Below are 20808 nucleotides of genomic sequence, written 5' to 3'. Positions count from 1 at the left end.
TGTGCGTGTGTGTGTGTGTGTGAGTGAGAGAGAGAGAGAGAGAGAGAGAGAGAGAGAGCTCATCTCTGCGGTTTTGATCTCCGACTGCGTGCACCTGTCTTTACACACGGAATTTTCCCCCAATCTCCATCACCGACAGAGACAAGCGAGCGAACGAGGGAAACGAGCGTGTTGTGCTGCAATCTCACGGAAAAACACGACTGTACAAAGGATACACAGGCGCAGGGTGTTAATCCCCCCCCAAACTCTCTCCGTTTCATGAGCGCGGATATCGTGCGCGCGGGTCGGAAGCTGGCTGGCGCGGTAACATGGAGCTGGTTGGCGCGCGAAGCTTTTGCTTGTTCTGCGTCGTCTCGCTCGTGCTGCTTGTAGCTGAAGGCAGGAGGCGGACGACGCGGTGTCCCGCGACCTGCACGTGCACCAAAGACACCGCGCTGTGCTCGAGCAGCTCCCCCATTCCGCGCGGCTTCCCTCCCGACGTCATCTCACTGTAAGTCCATCACCAGAACCTGGCTATCTTTAGCTCTTTTTTCCTTCTCACTGATCAACAAACGTGTGTTTGACCCTTTTGGCTTTTACTTTGACATACAGCCTTATAATAAACATAAAACCACTTGACATTATCTGTTAAATATCAACAGTGGAAGAATAAATAAGGCCAATCCCTGCTTATTTCTAACGCTCTAATGTTTTTTTTTATTCTTCACATGATTTTAATTGTAAAATCCTTCATCTTTGCTTCTTTATCCAATTATTGATTTATTTATTATCATAAAGATCCTTCGTGAAGTCCAGCTTCAGCGAAATCCCCAAGGAGAGCTTCGTTCACATCCCAGCACTCCACCTCCTGTAAGCTCAATAATATTAATACAACTGCTACTAATGATGATAACAATAATGTGCAATTTACTGTAAGTTAAAATGTTGTTCATTTCAGTATCGTAAAGTATGTTCAGTGTTATGTAATTGGTAGCAAACAGTAGAGTCATATAGATATCTAACAGTTGTCATATAGATATGTAACAGTCGAGTCAGATAGATATGAAAGAGTATAGTCATATGGATATATACTGTAACAGTAGAGTCACATAGATATGTAAGAGTATAGTCATATGGATATATAACAGTAGAGTCACATAGATATGTAGGTCAAGTCATATAGATATCTAACAGTCGAGTCATATAGATATATCAAAGTTAAGTCATATAAATATATAAACGTAGAGTCATATAGATATATAAGTGTAGAGCCATATAGATATCTAAAAATAGAGTCATATAGATATATAACAGTAGAGTCATAAAGATATATAACAGTAGAGCCATATACTGTAGATATATAACAGTAGAGTCATATAGATATATAACAGTAGAGTCATATAGATATATAGCAGCCGAGTCATATAGATATATAACAGTCGAGTCATATTGATATATAACATTTGAGTCATATAGATATTTAGCATTTGAGTCATATAGATATATAAAAATAGAGTCATAAAGATATATAACAGTAGAGTCATATAGATATACAGTATAACAGTAGAGCCATATAGATATATAAAAGTTTAATCATACGTATATATAACAGTCGAGTCATATAGATATATAAAAGTAAAGTCATATAGATATATAACAGTATAGTCATAAAGATATATAACAGTAGAGTCATAGATATATAACAGTAGAGTTAAGATTGTCAGGAGGGGTTGGTGAAATCTTTTTAATTTAGTTATAAATAATGTTAACTTTGGATCTAAAGCTCAAACATAGAAACCTGAAAAGTCCTCATAAACAAGCAAGTATTCAATAAGAATAAATGGGTTCTGACAGGGAAAATATTGTTACTGTTAAACAGGTCCCTGGATATTAGTATATTAATGTATTTATCTATTTAACTAGCTATTATCTGAGGAACTTTTACATTAAATTTATTTGCTAAACGATCAAAGCATCTAAGCAACTTCAAAACATCAAACAGCTGTGAGTCAAAAGTCTTGTGGCTCGGTGGCAGGAACAGTTCTGGGATTTGATTTCACAAACTTCGATTTAATAGAGTTTTGAAATGCTCGGCTAATAAGGGAGGCTTTCATATTGGAGGTTTAAAGCTCCTGAAGAAGGTCATATCAAATCAATAATAGTGTTTGTCTTTTCCTTTGTGTAAGACTTTTCACAGCCAATTCGTTTGAGTCCATCAGTGAGGACGCCTTCCTTGGTCTTCCACATTTGGAATACCTGTAAGTGTTCATTGGCTTTGATTTGAAAGATTTTAGAAGTATTCATTGGGATGGACGTTTTGTATCCTGATATCTAAAATGTCCAGCGAAGTTATATTTTGTCTACTTCTTCTTTTACAGGTTTATTGAAAATAATCAGATCAATTCGATATCACCTTTTGCCTTCCGAGGTCTCAAGTCCTTAATACACTTGTGAGTATTGAAATGTGTATAAAGTGCTTAGTAACTGTAAGCTGTTTTCCTTTGAAGATGTTTTTGTGGTTTTATTTTCAGAAATAGCTGAAAGGAGTGCTTAATTCTTTCCTGAGAGGGTTTGAGATCGATCGTGTGGTCAGTTTGCATTTTGCAACTGCAAATGTAAGATGCAAAAACAAGGCGTTTAATGCTTCCCAAGGTGTTGCTGAGTGTTGCAGTCACACCAAGGCTGTTTTAGTCTCTCAGCCTGCCAACAAGTGAAAGCCCTAGCAGATTAGGTTGTTTTTTTTTTGTCGTCCTCGGAAAGAAATGCAGCTTTTCACAAATAAACAACTCTTTATTCGTGCCTGACACATTATTCAAAAGATTTGTTGCAAGAGAGAGGACAGTCATGTGATCAGGGTCTCAACTGAATTGAAATAATCCCAGAATGTCTCTTGTGTTCATTGGGGTTGGGGTGAGGTGCTCTGCCGAGGACAGGCAGTTCAGTCTGGGCTGTTTCACAAAAAGAGTTTAAAGCAATCATCATCTGAGTCATTTAAACGTTCTTAACAGTTCTCACAATGATGTCATACTCCAGTTCTGGGAAAAGGGCTTCTGGGTTTCATTTTCAACTTGAAATGACATGACTTTAAGTATCACTGATTTAACACTATAAGGCTGAGTTGCATCGCCAAATGCACCCTGATCACTATGTAATCACAAGATTCTGTGCTATAATAGTAATAATAATAATAATAATAATAATATTCTAAACTGGGGAGCACGGTGGCTTAGTGGTTAGCACGTTCGCCTCACACCTCCAGGGTTGGGGGTTCGATTCCCGCCTCCGCCTTGTGTGTATGGAGTTTGCATGTTCTCCCCGTGCCTTGGGGGTTTCCTCCGGGTACTCCGGTTTCCTCCCCACATCCAAAGACATGCATGGTAGGTTGATTGGCATCTCTGGAAAATTGTCCCTAGTGTGTGATTGCGTGAGTGAATGAGAGTGTGTGTGTGCCCTGCGATGGGTTGGCACTCCATCCAGGGTGTATCCTGCCTTGATGCCCAATGACGCCTGAGATAGGCACATGCTCCCCGTGACCCGAGGTAGTTCGGATAAGCGGTAGAAAATGAATGAATGAATGAATATTCTAAACTAGGAAAGTTAGAATCATCATGGCTGCTGCAGATCCCACACACCTTTAGAGGTTCTTCTATATTCAGGAAGTACAAATCAAACTCTCAAAAACAAGTTTTCAGTTATATTGCATTCATTTGTGTAACCGTGTGATGTTTATTAGATTTGTCTTAATGAATTCCTGAAGACAGCAGATATTTTTAGACAATTTGTCCCACGACATAGTCATCAGTAGGCAGATGCAATTTCATCTCATCACTAGCAATCCATTCGATCGAATAGGATGCTGGGATACAGAGTGCTGGTGATTATTTTTTCAGTAACAGCACATTGAACTGTTTTACTCCTCTTATACCACAGCAATTTGACAATAAAAGGACACAGTGCATTTTTCTCCCTCTCCCTCTTTCTCACAAATCCTAATAAAGGAACAGACTAGAGAATCCTTACACAAATGTTAGATATATAAAATCTTCTCACAGACAACGGCACCATGGCAACAATTACACAAAGCGTCTAATCCGTTTATGCGTAGCATCTTCCGTCGAACATCTGTCGAAATATACTACCACAATATATATTACCACAACTGCATTACAACATGAACCTGACAGTTCCGACGTGTGCCGTTATGGAAAATATATCAACACCTTCTGATCCATCAGTACTGACAATGAGATCTCGCTGTGCCTCAGTATATGACTTGTGTACCTTGTAGTTTTGACTTTCTGGTTTTAATCAGTGTTAAGAAAGAAGCTGGACTGTTTATAACCTGTTATAACAGTTCAGAGTAAGACAAACAGCTGGACGAGAAGCAGCATGTGTGGTTTCATAAAAAGATGTCCCTCCTGTCTGATTTGGCCTGTAGCATTTTATAGCACAGCCTAAAGTATCCCAACTGACATTTTAGCTCAAAAGTCTGAAAGAACAGAGGCAACACTGATTAACTGCACAATGATCCAACATGTGGTTGTACTTATCCAGTAATAATTCAGTGGAAGTGTAAAACTTGATCCAGTTGGACAGCAAAGGCCTCATTGTTGAATGTGTTAAACAATAAGCGTGGGGAAGGCAAGTCATCGGCATATCAACAACTCTTCTACAAAAAAAAGATCTACAGTACTAACGAATGATTACGTAACATTCCTTAAAATAACAGAACTGTTGTTCAAGAGATTTATTAGATTATAGTAATGATTGGTTTGTGACTATGGATATGGCAGCAATCTGGTGGTTATGTTTTGTTTTATAGCGATTAAGCCTACCATTTTTGACCAACACCATGGATGCAACTTTAATACAAACCATGTTTTTAGTTCTGTGAAAACCTGATGAGAACCTGATTTCCCTCAAGGACAAATGTCTCTAGCCCTGTAGTTGGTCTCTGGTCTGATGAGCTGCCTTCACTTCATTTAAACTGATTACTAACATACTGCAAAAGATACTGAATAAAAACACTTTCTTGATAAAGACTGGTGGATTGGTGCAATAAAAATAATAGTAATTTGGGTATGATTATATACACTTAAATGTCATGTTCACTATCGAGCTGAACCACAGTGCCATTCAGGTACGATTTACTTGTACTGTATATCGAATGCATTACTTTTACAAATTAAATATTTCCAAGAGACTAAAAACTTGTACAATTTCTCCACAGGAGCCTTGCCTTCAACAATCTGGAGTCTCTTCCAAAAGATCTTTTTAAAGGCGTGGACACCTTGACAAAAGTGTATGTATTAATTGAACAGTTAGCTTGACTCTGGACAAGCAGGTTATTGGATGAGCTGATGATAAAACTGCTTACTTTTTGCGTGCTCTCCAGTGATTTGCGTGGAAATCTGTTCACCTGCGATTGCAAACTGAAGTGGCTGGTGGACTGGATTTACCACACGAACGCAACCGTAGACCAGATATACTGCAACAGCCCTCCAGCCTATCAAGGAAAGAAAATCAACGATCTTACTCCACAGTCATTTGATTGCATAACTACTGGTCAGTGTATATTGTTTTATGTGTGGTGTTAGTAGTTGTTAAATATGTATCCCATGATTTGGGATTTTTATTACAATATTAACCTTGCCTTGTGTTGCAGATTTTTCTTTACTGAAGTCTCTCGAGTTTCAGTCCATTTCAGTGGAGGCTTTTATTTTCGGTGGTGACCAGTATGTGGTGTTTGCCCAGCCTTTCATCGGAAGATGTAGCTTCATGGAATGGGATCATGTTCAAATGGAATTTCGGAATTTTGACAATATAACAAGTACGTTCTTTACAATGGAATTATCCAACTAAGTCTTATTTAATAAATGTAACATATACAGTATACAGGATAGCACGTTCGCCTCACACCTCCAAGGTTGGGGGTTCGATTCCCGCCTCTGCCTGTGTGTGTGGAGTTTGCATGTTCTCCCCGTGCCTCGGGGGTTTCCTCCGGGTACTCCGGTTTCCTCCCCCGGTCCAAAGACATGCATGGTAGGTTGATTGGCATCTCTGGAAAATTGTCCGTAGTGTGTGATTGCGTGAGTGAATGAGAGTGTGTGTGTGCCCTGCGATGGTTTGGCACTCCGTCCAGGGTGTATCCTGCCTTGATGCCCGATGACGCCTGAGATAGGCACAGACTCCCCGTGACCCGAGGTAGTTCGGATAAGCGGTAGAAAATGAGTGAGAGAAAATATATACAGGATGATTCTTTAAAATTAGCACTGTTTTAGACTGCTTATTTCTCTAACAGGCACCTCCACTGTTATTTGCAAACCTCTGGTGATCGATGAGCAGCTGTTTGTCATAGTGGCTCAGCTCTTTGGTGGCTCCCACATCTACAAGCGTGACATCTCTGCCAACAAGTTCATCAAACTCCAAGACATTGACATCCTAAAAATCCGCAAGCCTAACGACGTTGAGGTGTTTCGCCTGGACGGAGAATCCTTCTTTGTCATTGCCGACAGCTCCAAAGCTGGTTCTACCACTGTGTACAAGTGGAATGGCAACGGCTTTTACTCACACCAGTCACTGCACCCGTGGTACCGTGACACGGATGTTGAATATCTAGAAATTTCTGGCAAGCCGCACCTGATATTATCCAGCAGCTCGCAGCGGCCCGTCGTCTACCAGTGGAACAGGAGCTCCAAGCTGTTTGAAAGACGCACCGACATACCTGAGATGGAGGATGTCTATGCCGTGAAGCACTTTCAAGTGAAGGCTGAGCTCTATGTGTGCCTAACACGATTCATTGGTGACTCCAAAGTGATGAAATGGGACGGCACCATGTTCGAAGAGGTCCAGAGTGTGCCGTCGCGAGGCTCCATGGTCTTCCAGCCCTTCACTGTGGCAGACTGGCAGTACGCCATCCTAGGCAGCGACTACTCCTTCACGCAGGTGTACCGCTGGGATGCCAAGAAAAGCCAGTTCATTCATTTCCAAGAGCTCAACATCCAGGCCCCACGAGCCTTCCTGCTGGTGTCCATCGATAATCGAGAGTTCCTCCTGGCTTCCAGTTTTAAGGGGCAAACACGCATATATGAACACTTGATTCTTGACTTAAGTGATTGAATGGGAAAAAGGGAGGGCGAATGAGTTACCAGTGATACTTTCCACTTTGTGGGTAAATACAGGGAAGGTGCTGAGAAAACAGAGATGCCTCCCAGCTTGAGAACGGACCACATGGGTAGCACATATGCATGCCAATGCCTTTAGGTAGGTGTCCACCATCGCTTGAAATCCATACTATTCAGCCAAGCCATGCTCTAACACTTCACTGAGTGTTTTGTTATCGTAACTAAAAGAGTTCAGATTTTGTTGATTATCGTAAACACAGCTACTGAAAATAGACCTTCAATTCTATTCTATTTATTATCCTCTTTGAAACAAGCAAATACGCTAAATTCTATGTTTACATTTTATCCCTGCTTTCCATTTGTAAACTGAATATGTATTACGCTTTTGTAAGATGTGGGGCCAAACCAGCAAAAGAATTTGATAGGATTTTGAAATTATTTTTATTGATGTTGGTTTGTATAATCTGTAAACGCAACTAAAGACACTGTTTTAATTATTAACTCCAGTAAAAGTTATGTGATTTAAAATTTTTAACAGACCGTACAGTACTCTATTTGGACCAACAATCATTTTCCACGCTCATGTTCATTCAATTTATTATGCCTGCATTGTTTGAAACCAAAGGTGTAAACTTTGAAGCCATGGTTTTAAATTGAAATAAAAATTCCAACACATTACTTGTGTTTTTCTTTTACCTTTGTGAAATAAAAACGGTAGCCAGCATGATACTGGGGACTGATTAGTAGTCATGCGTGTCTTGTTTTATAAGGCTGTGTGAGTTTTTGTTTAATCCTTGTTCCTCTTTCCTTGTTGTCCAGTCTCTTCGGGTTTCTGGACAGACAGGGTCTGCTTTGAACTCCTGTGTCTTGGAAAGTCTGAATGTTTTCTTGTGTCTCTGAAGCTTTGTCTGCCACTCCTTGGATAGTCATGTGTTAATCAGCACATACAATACTGGCTTTGTTGCCACGATTCACTGGCAGGGCAGGAGAAGTTCATGAAAGCTCCATGCTCTGGCCTGAATGTTTTTGAAGGATTCCAGCTCATTTCATGTTGCCCAGAGCAACGCATTTGCCAAACTGCCTCAACAGGGGGCTGCATCTGCTGTTGTGTAGCAGGAATCTCTTATTTTCACAGATAATAATACATCACAAAACAGTTGGGGGCTACATTCAACAACCCGTATGCACGCTTTCTGTATGTTCTGCACAATTTGGGTATATTATCAGATATTTATCCCAAATTAATTGTTGTTTTTTTTTTAAATAAAACAGTCATGAGGCTCAACCCTTTTTTTTTTTCTTTCAGTTGTTGAATGTCAGCAGCAGTGATTAACATACGAGGAGCATTTATATAGAGTAAAAATGGTCATGAACACACTTTCATATTGTGTTTAATTCAAGTAAGTTTAATATTGTGCACTAGTGAAATGGATTCAGATGGTCCTAAACAAGAGCCGTGCACATACAAATGCCAGACTGTATTTTTTAACACTTCAGATTTTTAGTAGCAAACCAGCGTGTGCCTATCTGCAAGAACACAGAGACCATTTTTATGTGTTTCTGTATTTCAAACTGTCGATGAGGCACAGATACAGTATCCACATACACAGCTTGTCAACTGTTCTGGTCACGGTTCCATAAGCGATCAGATTGATGCGTTATTCACTACATTTATGAAGCGTCTTATTCGAATTTAATCCTTAACGACAGTACAATCTTTTTTTGCTTTCTATTTTATGTCAAACATTTTCTTAATTTTTTGGAATCTCTCCCTTTATCTATGGCAAAACCTGAATATCCGACATAAAGTACACTATTGCAGGTGGCAATGCATAGCCATAAAACAAAAATAAAAACAAATAGAATTCCTTTCTCATTTTTCTTTTATCAAACACTAAATGCCTCTCTACTACAAAGCAGCACATAGAAGGCATAGTGTAACGGAATAAATACAAGAAAGGCTAAGTTATATTCAGCACAAAAGAGCAAAAGAAAATGAACTATACGATCACGTGTTTCAAATGTTTTCTCCAGCTCTCGATAGTTCTCCAGTGTCAACAGGTTGTGCAATTAGAGGGTTTATACCACCCAATTTAATACTTAGTGCAACAAGTCCTTGTTATGAAGTCCCCAGTTTCTCTTCCATGGCAATGTAATAAAAAATGTACCCAAACATCATCCTGTACAGCACTCAGAACATTCATACCACACCTGCAGGACGACGTATGCATATTGGTATAATACAGTCTTTAATAAATAGCCGTGTCTCTCTATGTACTAAACTGTACATTTTGAAAATCCGTCCTCTTTATTTGGTAGCTCGGTGAACAAGAGAAAACGTTTAAAATGGCTATTAAACTTGTCGTACATTATTCCCTTAGTACATGTGGAGAAAACTTGGGAATGTACCTGCAGTCAAAATGCGAATGTGGCTAATAAGGATGAAATGCTATGAAGTAGCACAGGAGAACTTGCATAATACTAACTGGTGACCATTAGCTTTCATTAATGTGTAGCAATGTTGGCATTTTTGGTCATGTATATTACAAACGAGGACACAAATATTGAACTTTTTTAAATGAGTTTTTTGTGTTTGTCATCTTAATTATGGCCTTAATTTGAATGGATTCCTACTTGTACACTAAAAGTAATATACCCCGTTCCCTTAAAGGTGGCAGAATGTACACAGACCTACTAACTCTGCTGACAGAGGGTAACACTCTTGCTATACAATGCCTTGCGTACGTGTGACCCGCCTTGATCTTTTCCATGCCTCAACTATTTACTCAATTATTTCCAAATAAATACATAAAAGTGGATTGCGTAAGTAATTCTCTTCACATGAAAAACAAACCTTCGGGGGCAAGAAAAAAGTGATGGGGGGAGCTACAGGTAACTTAAATGGCATGCATGAGTTTGTGAAAAAAGATTCTTTGGTTTGATAATATCTAAACTGAACATTGTGGCCTTGACACACAGCGCTGTCTTTGGCTGATGCCTGAAACTGCTCACTACCCTGAGAACACCATCGACACAGTGAAGCATGGTGGGGGTAGTATGATGATATGGGGATGCTTTTCCTCAGCAGGGACTGGGAAAGTGGCCAATTAGAGAAAAACCTATTTCAGTCTGCAAAAGACTCGAGATTGGAGCAGACGTCTATCTTCCTTCAGGATAACAACTTTATGCATCTTATCTAGGATACACAGGAAAGATTCAACACCACAACAGTGGCTTAGCCAAATCCCAGACTTCAAACAGATCGAGAATCTACAGTATGTCAAGAAAATGACCATAAACTGATCTTCATCCAAATAAACAAAACTTTGGATGAAGATATCAGGATCCAGATATGCAAACCTGTTCCCAGATAAGGCTGTGACATTTTTTGAAAAATTAACTTTCAGACTTGTTCGAATATATTTTAATATCCCACTTCAAAAATATAAGGTGTTTTTCGTAGCCCTATGCTGAAAAAATGCCTTAATAAATTAAACATGGACTCACAGACAGCAAGACGGCTAGCCTACACCTGAACCAAAAGTAGAACAGCGATCCAACCTAAACTTTGATATTGTTTTCTAGAAAAAACAATCAAGCAACACGATTAAACTCAACCGTTTCTCTGTTCTTATTTACAACATTGGTGAATAAAAATGATTAATAATATACAGATCTACATGGTCGTATGCTTGCCAGTGCTCTGCTTGTCTGTGCCTCTGTCCTTCTTTCTGCTCCCTCGTTAGGGTTGTAAGTCGATAGGTGAGCCCAAAGCTGTGCGCATACAGTATGTCGTCATTGTCCTCTCAAAGCAGCTCCACTGCCTGCTGTTAACTTCCATTTTTATATCATTAGCTAAATTTGCTGATGGGTGAAGAGGGCAAGAGGGCTGATCAGATGCTAAAAAAACATGATTAAATGCAGTCTGTTGCGTTAACCTGCGCATTAATCTTCGTATGGACGAGGTGGAATATGAATTGTTGATGTCATGTTCAAATGGAGACCTAATCCCAGGAGGCTATGGTGCTACCCAAGGGGGTGAATACTTCTGCAACTAACAAATGCATTTTTTGGTTAAATAATTTTATATATCCAATTAACGTTCATTCAGTACAAGGTTCTAACACTACAGAGATGTGGAAATGTTCAGGGAGGTGAACACTTCTGCAAGGCACTGTATATATGTGGTGGCCTGGAAAAGCTGTTCACTTGTTTCCACCAAGTTTTCATGAACTGAATAGAATTCTTTCCTTACATTTATCACAACCATTAGTTTAAGCATTTTATAATGTTGTTAAGGATTCTGTAGTACAGCCTGTATGTGTCTAGACTTATGTCTGGTTTTGCTTTGCTACAGTACAAAGCCTGATGTTCACTGTCTGAGGAAATCATACTTAACTAGTAGGATTTTAAAAACCTTGAAGCAGACTGATGGATTTTTACCGTTGTGTCCAATATGACCTTTGCAGGAAGATAATCTGAGGCAGGATTAAAAAGTAAATAAAACATTTCCATGCTGTATTTTGTTAGAATACAGTGTATTTATGGTTTAGGTTGTGGTGTCAAAGTATATTGCAGAAAAATCTCATTTTCTTCTCTTTTGGCTGTTAAAAAATATTTAGCTTGAATGAATATCCTGGTTATACAATTGTATTTGTGGAACATTTAATAAATTATTTATAATCGCACTATCCGTTGTTACCTAGATGAGAATGGCTTCCATTTCTGAATCTGTTTCCTGTCCAAGTTTCTTGCTCATATCTCAGGGAGTTTTTCCGTGTCACCTCTGGTTTGCTTATTAAGGAAAATATATCCATTTTTAATTTATACATTGAATTGCTATAATTCTGTACGGCTGCTATACAAATGAAACCGAATTGAGCCACAGCAAAATGTTTTCCCAGACCAGAACACACACAATTCCATCAGCATCAAAATAACATCACTGATTGGGGATCAGATGTGAAGGTGATAAAAGTTAATGGAAAAGCAAAACTTACAGGATGAGCACCTCACATTCGGTTAAGGCAGCACATCGGCACTAGCCAGATGTGATCCAGAATTACCCACTGAAAACCACAGGGTTTCCTTTATGTGGCTCTGTCAGAGCTTCAGCTCATCAGCGATTTTGCAGGCGATGTTTTTGAAGGCGATAGAAGTGCCTGAAATGCGTTTGAAGCGCACGCCATTGAGCGAGAGGCGTGGCAGCTTGCAAACCTCCATCTCCCACTGGACCAGGTCGTCATGGCGAGCGTCACCGTGCACGCAGAAAAGCAGGAACCGCTCGCGCTGCTCGTAATCACAGCCGTTGTCATCTAGCACTTTGCGGATCTCGCGCATCATATCACCTGGCTCCATGGAAGACGTCGTCTTCATGTTCCACGTGAATCGCAGCGAGCGTGGCTTTGACTCGCGGCTCTCATCTTTCGATTCTCCCAAAGTGCTCCTGTCGGGAAAAGTGAGAATCTTAGTGAGAAAGAATCTCCAATTTATTTCTAAAACCTGCACAAAAAGCATTTCAAAGAAACTCACCTTGGCGACTCTGACTTTCCGCTTGCCTCCCCTTCACTTGGAGCCCTCAATAAAATAATAATAAAACAAATAAATCAGGACACATAATTAACACCATGACACACATGTTTACATTTACAGCATTTGGAAGATGCCCTTATCCAGAGTGTTGTACAACAGTCCTTTGAAGACTCTATCAATGAATACATCAAAAATTGTATGCTAAATCACAGACTAAGGATACCATGAGTCTAAATCTGTGTTGGAAAGAAATAAAGCACTCATACAAATAAGCTAGTTTAAGTATTTCAGGAAGAGGTAGGATTTCACCCGTCGTTTGAAAACAGCAAGTGATTTTTAGCGTTGTAGGCAAGCATCAGTGTTTTGAATCTGATGTGTTTAGCTATTGGAAACCAGTGGATGGAGCGTAGCAGTGGGATGGGGTGGAATTAATTAGGCAGGATGTAAACAAGTCATTCAGCTGCTTTTTGGATCATTTAGAGCAATAAAGTCTCATAATGACAAGAAACTCAACAAACACCTGAACAAGCAGCCTGTGAGGATAAAAAATACAGAATCCTTCTGTTGCAAAAAGAAACCAAAAAAATGTTGTCTAGGTTTTCCGAGATCCTTTCTGAGTCACACAGACATGTGCTCGAAGAGAACACAACAAATGTAGAACAGTCAGTGAGACAGGAAATGGGTAATCAGGATATTCTGACTGGCTCATCCAGAAGAAATCCAGTTAGAGTCATTTTAGCTGCATGCTGGCCAAACCTCACAAGGACAAATAAGTTTAGGGAGCGACTGTACTACTGTTAAAAATGGGAATAAGAAGTGAATTTTTCTTTTACGTACTGAGCTTTGCTTCCATTTTCTTTAAGTAGAAATAGAGTAGATATAACACTGTCATTCAAAAGAGACAGTTGTGCTCGAATGAACAAATGTTCATCACATTTATTATTATTGCTGATTAAGTTGACAGCTATTCAGTGGTTGGACTAAAAAACATTTTATACCTATCAATAACTCACAGCTACAGCAATAATATCGTTAAGGATGAGCATCTCATTGCACCACATACCTGCGGGCAAACTTGGAGGTAATTTTGCTGATGATGCCGGTAGATGTGCCCCGGCGTGCTGGTGCGAGGTTGCCTATTTCGTGGCACATGTTGGGCGAGGCAGGTGGGCCGTTGTAGGTGGCGCTGCGGCGCTCGTGTAGCTGTGCTCCGTGGAAGGTGCTCCGGCTGGACGTCCCTCGGGGGAAATGAGTACGCTCCGGAGTGCTGATGCTGTGATCGGACGGTGAGGTGGACGGAGGCCTGGCAGTTGGACTGAGAAAATGTACAGAAAAAAAACCCCGGTGTGGACAGTGTGCATTTCAATGTCAGAATATCTCTTTAATGTGTGGCATGGATCAGTGGATCCGCATGATATAATAAACCGCATAAATAAACTTGTAAGTCACAGAAACAAGAAATGGCACCATCTGCAGGCAAGAGTGGGTGAAAGCAAAGCATGAGTGTGTGGCATGAGCGTCAGGTGTGTTCACAGGCTTTCTGCTCACCTTCCCTTGTATTCGCTGTTGTCTTCTATAGGAGGCAGGGTGGATTTGGAGGAGGACACCGATTTTAAGTATCTCTGTCTTGTAGGCATTAGAGCTGAAGTGGCACCGGAGGCTGATGTACTGCTGCCTGAAACCTCTGTTAAACTAGAGAGAGAGAGTGAGAGAGAGAGAGAGAGAGAGAGAGAGAATGAGAGCGAGAGATTGTTCATGGTCAGCAAAAAAAAACACACACACACACAAAAAGTATATCAAATTTCTAGCAGACAAAAAATGTAATGTTTGGACGGTCCATGTTCCCGAAGGTTAGAATTTGGCAAAAAACTTGCCATCAGAAGCTGTTCCATTGGGTGTTGTGTACAATATTTCTGATCTCCACTGACAAACATGGAGTAGTGTATATGAACATCATTTTGATTAACAGTCTTGGAGTCTTGGTAAAATTCTAAAAACATGCATCTCCAAATAAAGGCATATATGAGCTAACCTGCTGTCTTTGCCGTTGGGGATGGCGGAAGAACGGTCGGCTGAGCGCTCACACACGTATGTGTTTCTGCGTGCCATGCCTCCATTAGTCTGTAAAGAACATCAGTATAGAGAGAGTGAGTGAGTGAGTGAGTGAGTGAGTGAGAGACAGAAAAGATGCTCAAAATGCCCCAATTAAAATTGTTATGTAATGTGTTGGGCATAGATTTAAGCCAAAACAAGTATGAGGATGTCCGAGGACGCTGTTTTATTATTTTTAGAATCAATATGCACTGGTCCTGGTCCAGTGTGATTAAACAATTCAATATCACAATTAAAATATGTACAGATATTAGACTTTCTTAATGTTGGCATTTTTGGTGATATATGAACAAAAAAAAAGTATTTGTAATCCCTGAATTCCCGGCAATTGGACTGATACACAAACACACACACACACACACACACACACACACATACAACTGTATTATATTAAGTGTTTTGTAGTGTCTGTTTTGCACTGTATACTGGACACTCGTACAATGGATATACAGAGACCACAGGAAAAGATATATGAGAGAGCTGAATGAGAAGATAAAAGAGTGAGTGCATGTTCTCACTCCAGCAGAAGTAACAGATTTTTTCCTCTCCAGGGCAGCCAGAGGAGATGCTGGTACGTCTCCCTTTGAGGTGGCGCTTAGTAGCTTGTGTGAGTTCTTACACTCCTCCTTCTGTTCGGTCTCTAGACAGCTGCGCTTCGTGTATGACACAACAGGTGGGACTGAGGGACCCACTGAGGGTACACACACAAACACACACACACACACAGAATAAAACATTAGGTTATGTATTATTATAATAATAATAATAATAATAATAATAAGAAGAAGAAGAAGAAGAAGAAGAAGAAGAAGAAGAAGAAGAAGAAGAAGAAAAACGTTATGGTTAAAATGAACTATTATTTACTTTATATTTATTTCAACTTATGCAACAAAAATAATGTGCTGTTGTTATTATTATTATTATTATTATTATTATTATTGAATTATTTTTAGCTGATAAAAAAATGAACATTGGCATAGACTTGCAATAAAATCAGAACACATGCTTGCAAATGTACTTTTTTCTATTTATCTACATAGCGAATAGATGAATATCTAATAAGATGCTAAACATGCTAAAATATATTCAAATGAAGCTGGTCCATGCACTCGTCATGCTGTATGGCAGTCCATGGTGGACATCACAGAGCATGCTGTATAAGACACAGAGGAAAGCCAGAGCTTTGTTACTTTACTTGGATTTATATCATCCCCACCGTGATCGCTAAACCGCCGCTGCTGCTTTTGATTGGCTGATATACTGCGCTGCACCTTGGAGTGTGAAGGGGATTGGCTAGTGCTGGTATTGATGTCACTGGTAGGGCGGGGCCTGGGACACAGATTGCTGATGGACGCAGAGTCGATGCCTTCAATCTAAAAAAAAAAAAAAAGTTGTTTTGCTGTCTGGATAAAATAGATTACACTTTAGTATGTTTTATGATTAAAAAGTAGACAAAAAGTTACAAATAAGTTGAAAAATGACTTCTGCAAGAGCACCCAGACTAGCATCTTGTAAAACTATGTGCTGTGTGATTCGTGTATTTTGCTTCTGTTGTACCACTGATTTAATTTAAACTGCAGGAAGCAGCCCAAAGCACTGGGAAAGCATGGAACTCACAGGGCAGAAGAAGGAATCAAACACTCTTAAGGCAAACGTGCTATCCACTGTCCACAATGGTGTGTTAATGTAACCACAACTCCTGCCATTCTCCCTATGACCCACCTGAGGGAGCCATCGCCAAAATACTAAGAGCTGACCCGTCTTTGTCTTTTGGATTGTTTGCCCTGCCTGTTTATAATAAACCGCGTATGGATCCTACACCTTCAGTGGTTACTTACAACTAACGTTGTTAAACATTGAACAACACTTAATAGGGCTCAAAACTTTCCACTACGATAGGGATGTAAAACATTTTGCCAAATAAATTTTAATCCTTTTTCTAAATTCAATTATTCATGGGAATTGTAATCGTATTGAGATATGAATGGAGTACTTGAAATAAGTACCAATGAACGCACTTCATGTAGATCAGCGACTCCACACTTCTGTAGCGGATCTTCTACCGTGGTTTCTTCACTCACATTCATTTGTAATTAATGCAGCCCTCCAGTGCTAGAGACGTCTGCTCAGAAAGGGCTGAAATTTTTGAAAGTTTTCGAATCTTTTTTTAAATCTTAAAAAAAGAAAAAATGACAACTAACACGGAACGTATATATAAAAGCAGCTTGTGCTTTTTATTCTCCCCATAACAGTGTTTTTTACCTGTTAAATCTGACACTAATAATGTGACAAGTAAAAATGTTCTATGCCTCAGCCAATGTGTGTAGTTCAGGAGTCAGCGTCATGCTACAGCATCATCTATTATTTTCTGGTTGTTGAGCCTTACTATGATTATGACCAAAAAAATCCTCTAATTGTAATGGGTGCCCTAGCTAAAGTGATTTAAAAAATTCAATCAGATGAACAGAAAATGGAGACTAATCTATGGTCTAATAATCTATGCTATCAATTTAATCTTAAACATTTTTATTTCTCTAAAGCTCTTTTGAGACAATGTCCATAATATTATACAAAAAACTGAAGATTGTTCTGAACACTCTCTCACTCATTTTCTACCGCTTATCCGAACTACCTCGGGTCACGGGGAGCCTGTGCCTATCTCAGGCGTCATCGGGCATCAAGGCAGGATACACCCTGGACGGATTGCCAACCCATCTCAGGGCACACACACACCCTCATTCACTCACGCAATAACACACTACGGACAATTTTCCAGAGATGCCAATCAACCTACCATGCATGTCTTTGGACCGGGGGAGGAAACCAGAGTACCCGGAGGAAACCCCCGAGGCACGGGGAGAACATGCAAACTCCACACACACAAGGCGGAGGCGGGAATCGAACCCCCAACCCTGGAGGTGTGAGGCGAATGTGCTAACCACTAAGCCACTGTGCCTTATATTTGTTACCACTGTCCATCTAGTCATTCCTTGTCTTTCATACATCTGCTAGACTACACTTTAAAATGACGACTCTTTAGTTAAAACCCTTCAGTCTGCACGGGGCAGCTTTGGCTCTCTGAGGACAAATTAGAGGAAAAATCGATAGCATGTTTAAGCACATTTTTGCCATCATTACTGTCAAGTGCAGCTCAGTGAGAGTGTCGAACAGTGAAAACACAACGTTTAGATAGCACTGTTTTAGAATCCACTGCATTTACCATGACACTATGAAGCTCTATGTGCTGTAAAACACACACTTAGCTCTTTTTTCCTCTTGTGGACTAACCTCTGGCGGTTTCCTTCCCAATAAGAGGTACGTAGCCATGATGTCATCGTATTTCTGTAATTTGAGAGCCTCTGTGATTTCAGTCTTTGGGAATCCCATCGTCACCATCAGCTCTGAGGACCACAGAGAGCAGAGCTGAGCTTTCTATTGGATATCTGTATACAAACTCACAAATACAGGAACAATCTGTGACCTAAAAAAACAAATACAGGTAATGATTTAAGGAACGAAATTTGAAAAATGAAGCTTCTTCATTAGTGTCTGCTTAGTTCTTAGTTCTTAGTGTCTACTACAGTGTTATATACTACAATTTGGACATACAGGAAGTATATATGAGAAACACTATAACATGCAAAGGGGTGATCATCACCAGAAGATGGCGTAAACACACCACCCCACACCTACTAAAAAAATAAATAAATAAATTCTTCTGAAATCATCAAATCCGCCAGGACTCTAAAACAATCAGTATGTAATTCCTTGATAATTCTCATGAATTCTGTAATTCAATCTTCACTAAAAATCGCAATGCACCTAGATTTTCTTGTGCAACTGAAATAGCCTAAAATGTGCAGATGTTTTCCTTTGTACTTTTGATTGCTTTATTTGTTTTTATTTATTTATCCCAAACCACAGGGTTTATCAGAATTCAGGATACAGTAATATGTGCACACGAGTATTGAAACATGTTATAAGCTGTATTATTGACTACATTATGCTTACATAAAGCCCTGAACCTGACATGAGGACAGTAAACTTAATTAATGTTTTATTCCTTTTCTCGATGATTTGAACGTTAGATTTGCAAACATTTCTCTGTTTGCACTTTTCATTTTTATACTGTTCCAGTAAATTCTCTCATTCTTGCCCCATCGGGCTGTGCATCATGTACTTCGAAAGAACGATCTCGAATGATGCTAATCTGATCAGGACACACTTCTGCTGCCTAATTTATCTCGTTTTCTGCACTAATAACTTACCTTCTACTGTTTTGGATGGTGTCACATGGATAATCTATGTAAATTACACTTGTTTAAAACTTGATGCCCAAGACCAAGCTTGCTTCATTGGATCCACTGACCTGGATTCTGTAGACTCATCAGGGAGCTAAAACTATGTGTAGATTTCTATAAATCCGCTTCGTAACCATGGCTAAAGATCTATTCGTATAATTTAAAAGTAAATTAAATCAAAATCATTTCAGAATGGATTCTAGCATATAGGATGTCTTATAAGATAACGTGAGAGGATCTAGTACAGTAGTACCCCTGGAGTACCCCGTTGTCTCAGTGTTTTTCCTGCTCCTAACGCACCCGCTTCAATTAATCAACTACTTAGTAGTTGAAGTGGGCATGTTAGCGCACAGCGTGTGTTTTACAGTACACAGCTTATCCTATAGGGATGCAGGAAATCTGAAGCTTATCCTAGGAGACTCAGGGTACACCCTGGACAGGATGCCAGTCTATTGCAGGGCACACAACCATGGTCAAACAATAAGAGTAATATATAATATGTATATACCGATCCTTTTAGTGTCACTGAAATCAATCTCTGGTTCAGTATAAGGCTGCAGCTCCTCATCGTCATGGCCCACGTTCATCCATTTATCCTTCATGATTTGCTTTAAAAAAAAAAAAATAAATCATACCAATCACAAACAGTAAACAAATTGTTAGAAGGAAAAAAGAAACAAAGGAAAAAACAGGAATGTTACCTCTAAACTGCCCCGTTTGTTGGGGTTCAGCACTAATAGCCTCTTAAGCAAGTTCTCACAGTCTGTAGACATGTAGAAAGGGATGCGGTACTTTCCTTTTAACACTCTCTCTCTCAGCTCCTAATAAACAACAGATAAGCCCAAATAGTATAAAGAATTTTATGATGCATGTATTATAATAATAATAATAATAATAATAATAATAATAATAATAATAATAATAGTGGTTAGAAGGTGTGTGCAGCTCGGAAAGTAATTATGGCTGTAACATGAACAATATTAATGCGATGACTCTAATATGTTATTGTTTCTATAGTAACAGCTCAAACACCGGCCATCCCACCACATAATCCAAGACTTATAATCAATTGATTACTACCGTCCAAAAGACAGAAAGAGAGAGTTATTGAGGGAGAGAAAGATAGTGAGAAGAAGATAAATATACAGAGGGATAGAGAGATAGGCAGAGAGAGAGATAACAAGGGAGAAAGACATGAAAGAAAAAGATAGAGAGGGATAAAGAGATAGAGATAGACAGAGAGAGACAGAGAGTAAGTGGGAGAGAGATACAGCAAGAAGAAAAGAAAGATAGAGAGAGAGAAAGGAGAACAAGGCTCCTCATCACCTCATCACCCCATCACCTCCTCATCACCTCTGTCCCCCTCATCAACATGCCCGTTGAAGTCTGCTACTACTCTCTCCCATCTGGCAATACTCTCCATCACCTCATCTAACTCACTTCAGAATCTCTTCTTCTCTTTCTACTTGTGAAGCAAAACCACTGACAACATACAACATCACCCCTTCAATTTCTAACTTACGCTGTCTGACACTCTTTTCACCTTTAAAACATTCCTCTCAAACTCATCCTTCAGTATCACTCTTCCCCCATTTCTCTTCCTATCCACAACACCATTGTATCCCCTTCCAATAGTACATACTTTGCTCCCCTTCCACCTGGTCCACTTCACACACATTATATCCACCTTCCTTCTCTCCTTATCATGTCTGCCAAATCTCTTCCTTTCCCTGTCATTGTACAAACTTTAAGAGTCCCTA

The 20808-nt window shown here is 39.6% G+C and overlaps 2 protein-coding genes across 3 annotated transcripts in view; one reads left to right on the top strand and one right to left on the bottom strand.

The window, feature by feature from the left end:
* Nucleotides 1-7781, top strand: lgi1a (leucine-rich, glioma inactivated 1a). Its single transcript, XM_060864359.1, has 8 exons — nt 1-490; nt 778-849; nt 2166-2237; nt 2358-2429; nt 5210-5281; nt 5375-5544; nt 5645-5809; nt 6281-7781. The coding sequence occupies exons 1-8, from the start codon at nt 309-311 to the stop codon at nt 7096-7098; spliced, it is 1623 nt and encodes a 540-aa protein (XP_060720342.1). The 5' UTR covers nt 1-308; the 3' UTR covers nt 7099-7781.
* A 653-nt stretch (nt 7782-8434) lies between these two features.
* The window catches only part of LOC132841819 (serine/threonine-protein kinase MARK1-like), a 55462-nt gene continuing 43088 nt past the window's right edge, over nt 8435-20808 (bottom strand). The window contains exons 9-18 of one of the 2 annotated variants that reach the window (XM_060864362.1): nt 19750-19869; nt 19557-19656; nt 18036-18148; nt 15943-16120; nt 15266-15438; nt 14668-14756; nt 14184-14327; nt 13699-13950; nt 12636-12680; nt 8435-12549 (exon numbers count right to left, since the gene is read on the bottom strand). In XM_060864362.1, coding sequence (XP_060720345.1) covers nt 12207-12549; nt 12636-12680; nt 13699-13950; nt 14184-14327; nt 14668-14756; nt 15266-15438; nt 15943-16120; nt 18036-18148; nt 19557-19656; nt 19750-19869 — 1557 coding nt within the window. In that variant the 3' untranslated portion in view covers nt 8435-12206. The remainder of the gene's footprint in view (nt 12550-12635; nt 12681-13698; nt 13951-14183; nt 14328-14667; nt 14757-15265; nt 15439-15942; nt 16121-18035; nt 18149-19556; nt 19657-19749; nt 19870-20808) is intronic. The other variant, XM_060864363.1, reaches the window with a different exon arrangement.

Source organism: Tachysurus vachellii, chromosome 2 (genome assembly GCF_030014155.1).
Source record: "Tachysurus vachellii isolate PV-2020 chromosome 2, HZAU_Pvac_v1, whole genome shotgun sequence".
Taxonomy (NCBI): Eukaryota; Metazoa; Chordata; class Actinopteri; order Siluriformes; family Bagridae; genus Tachysurus; species Tachysurus vachellii.
The sequence above is the reverse complement of the archived record's forward strand: the minus strand, read 5'-3'. Positions and strand labels throughout refer to the sequence as shown.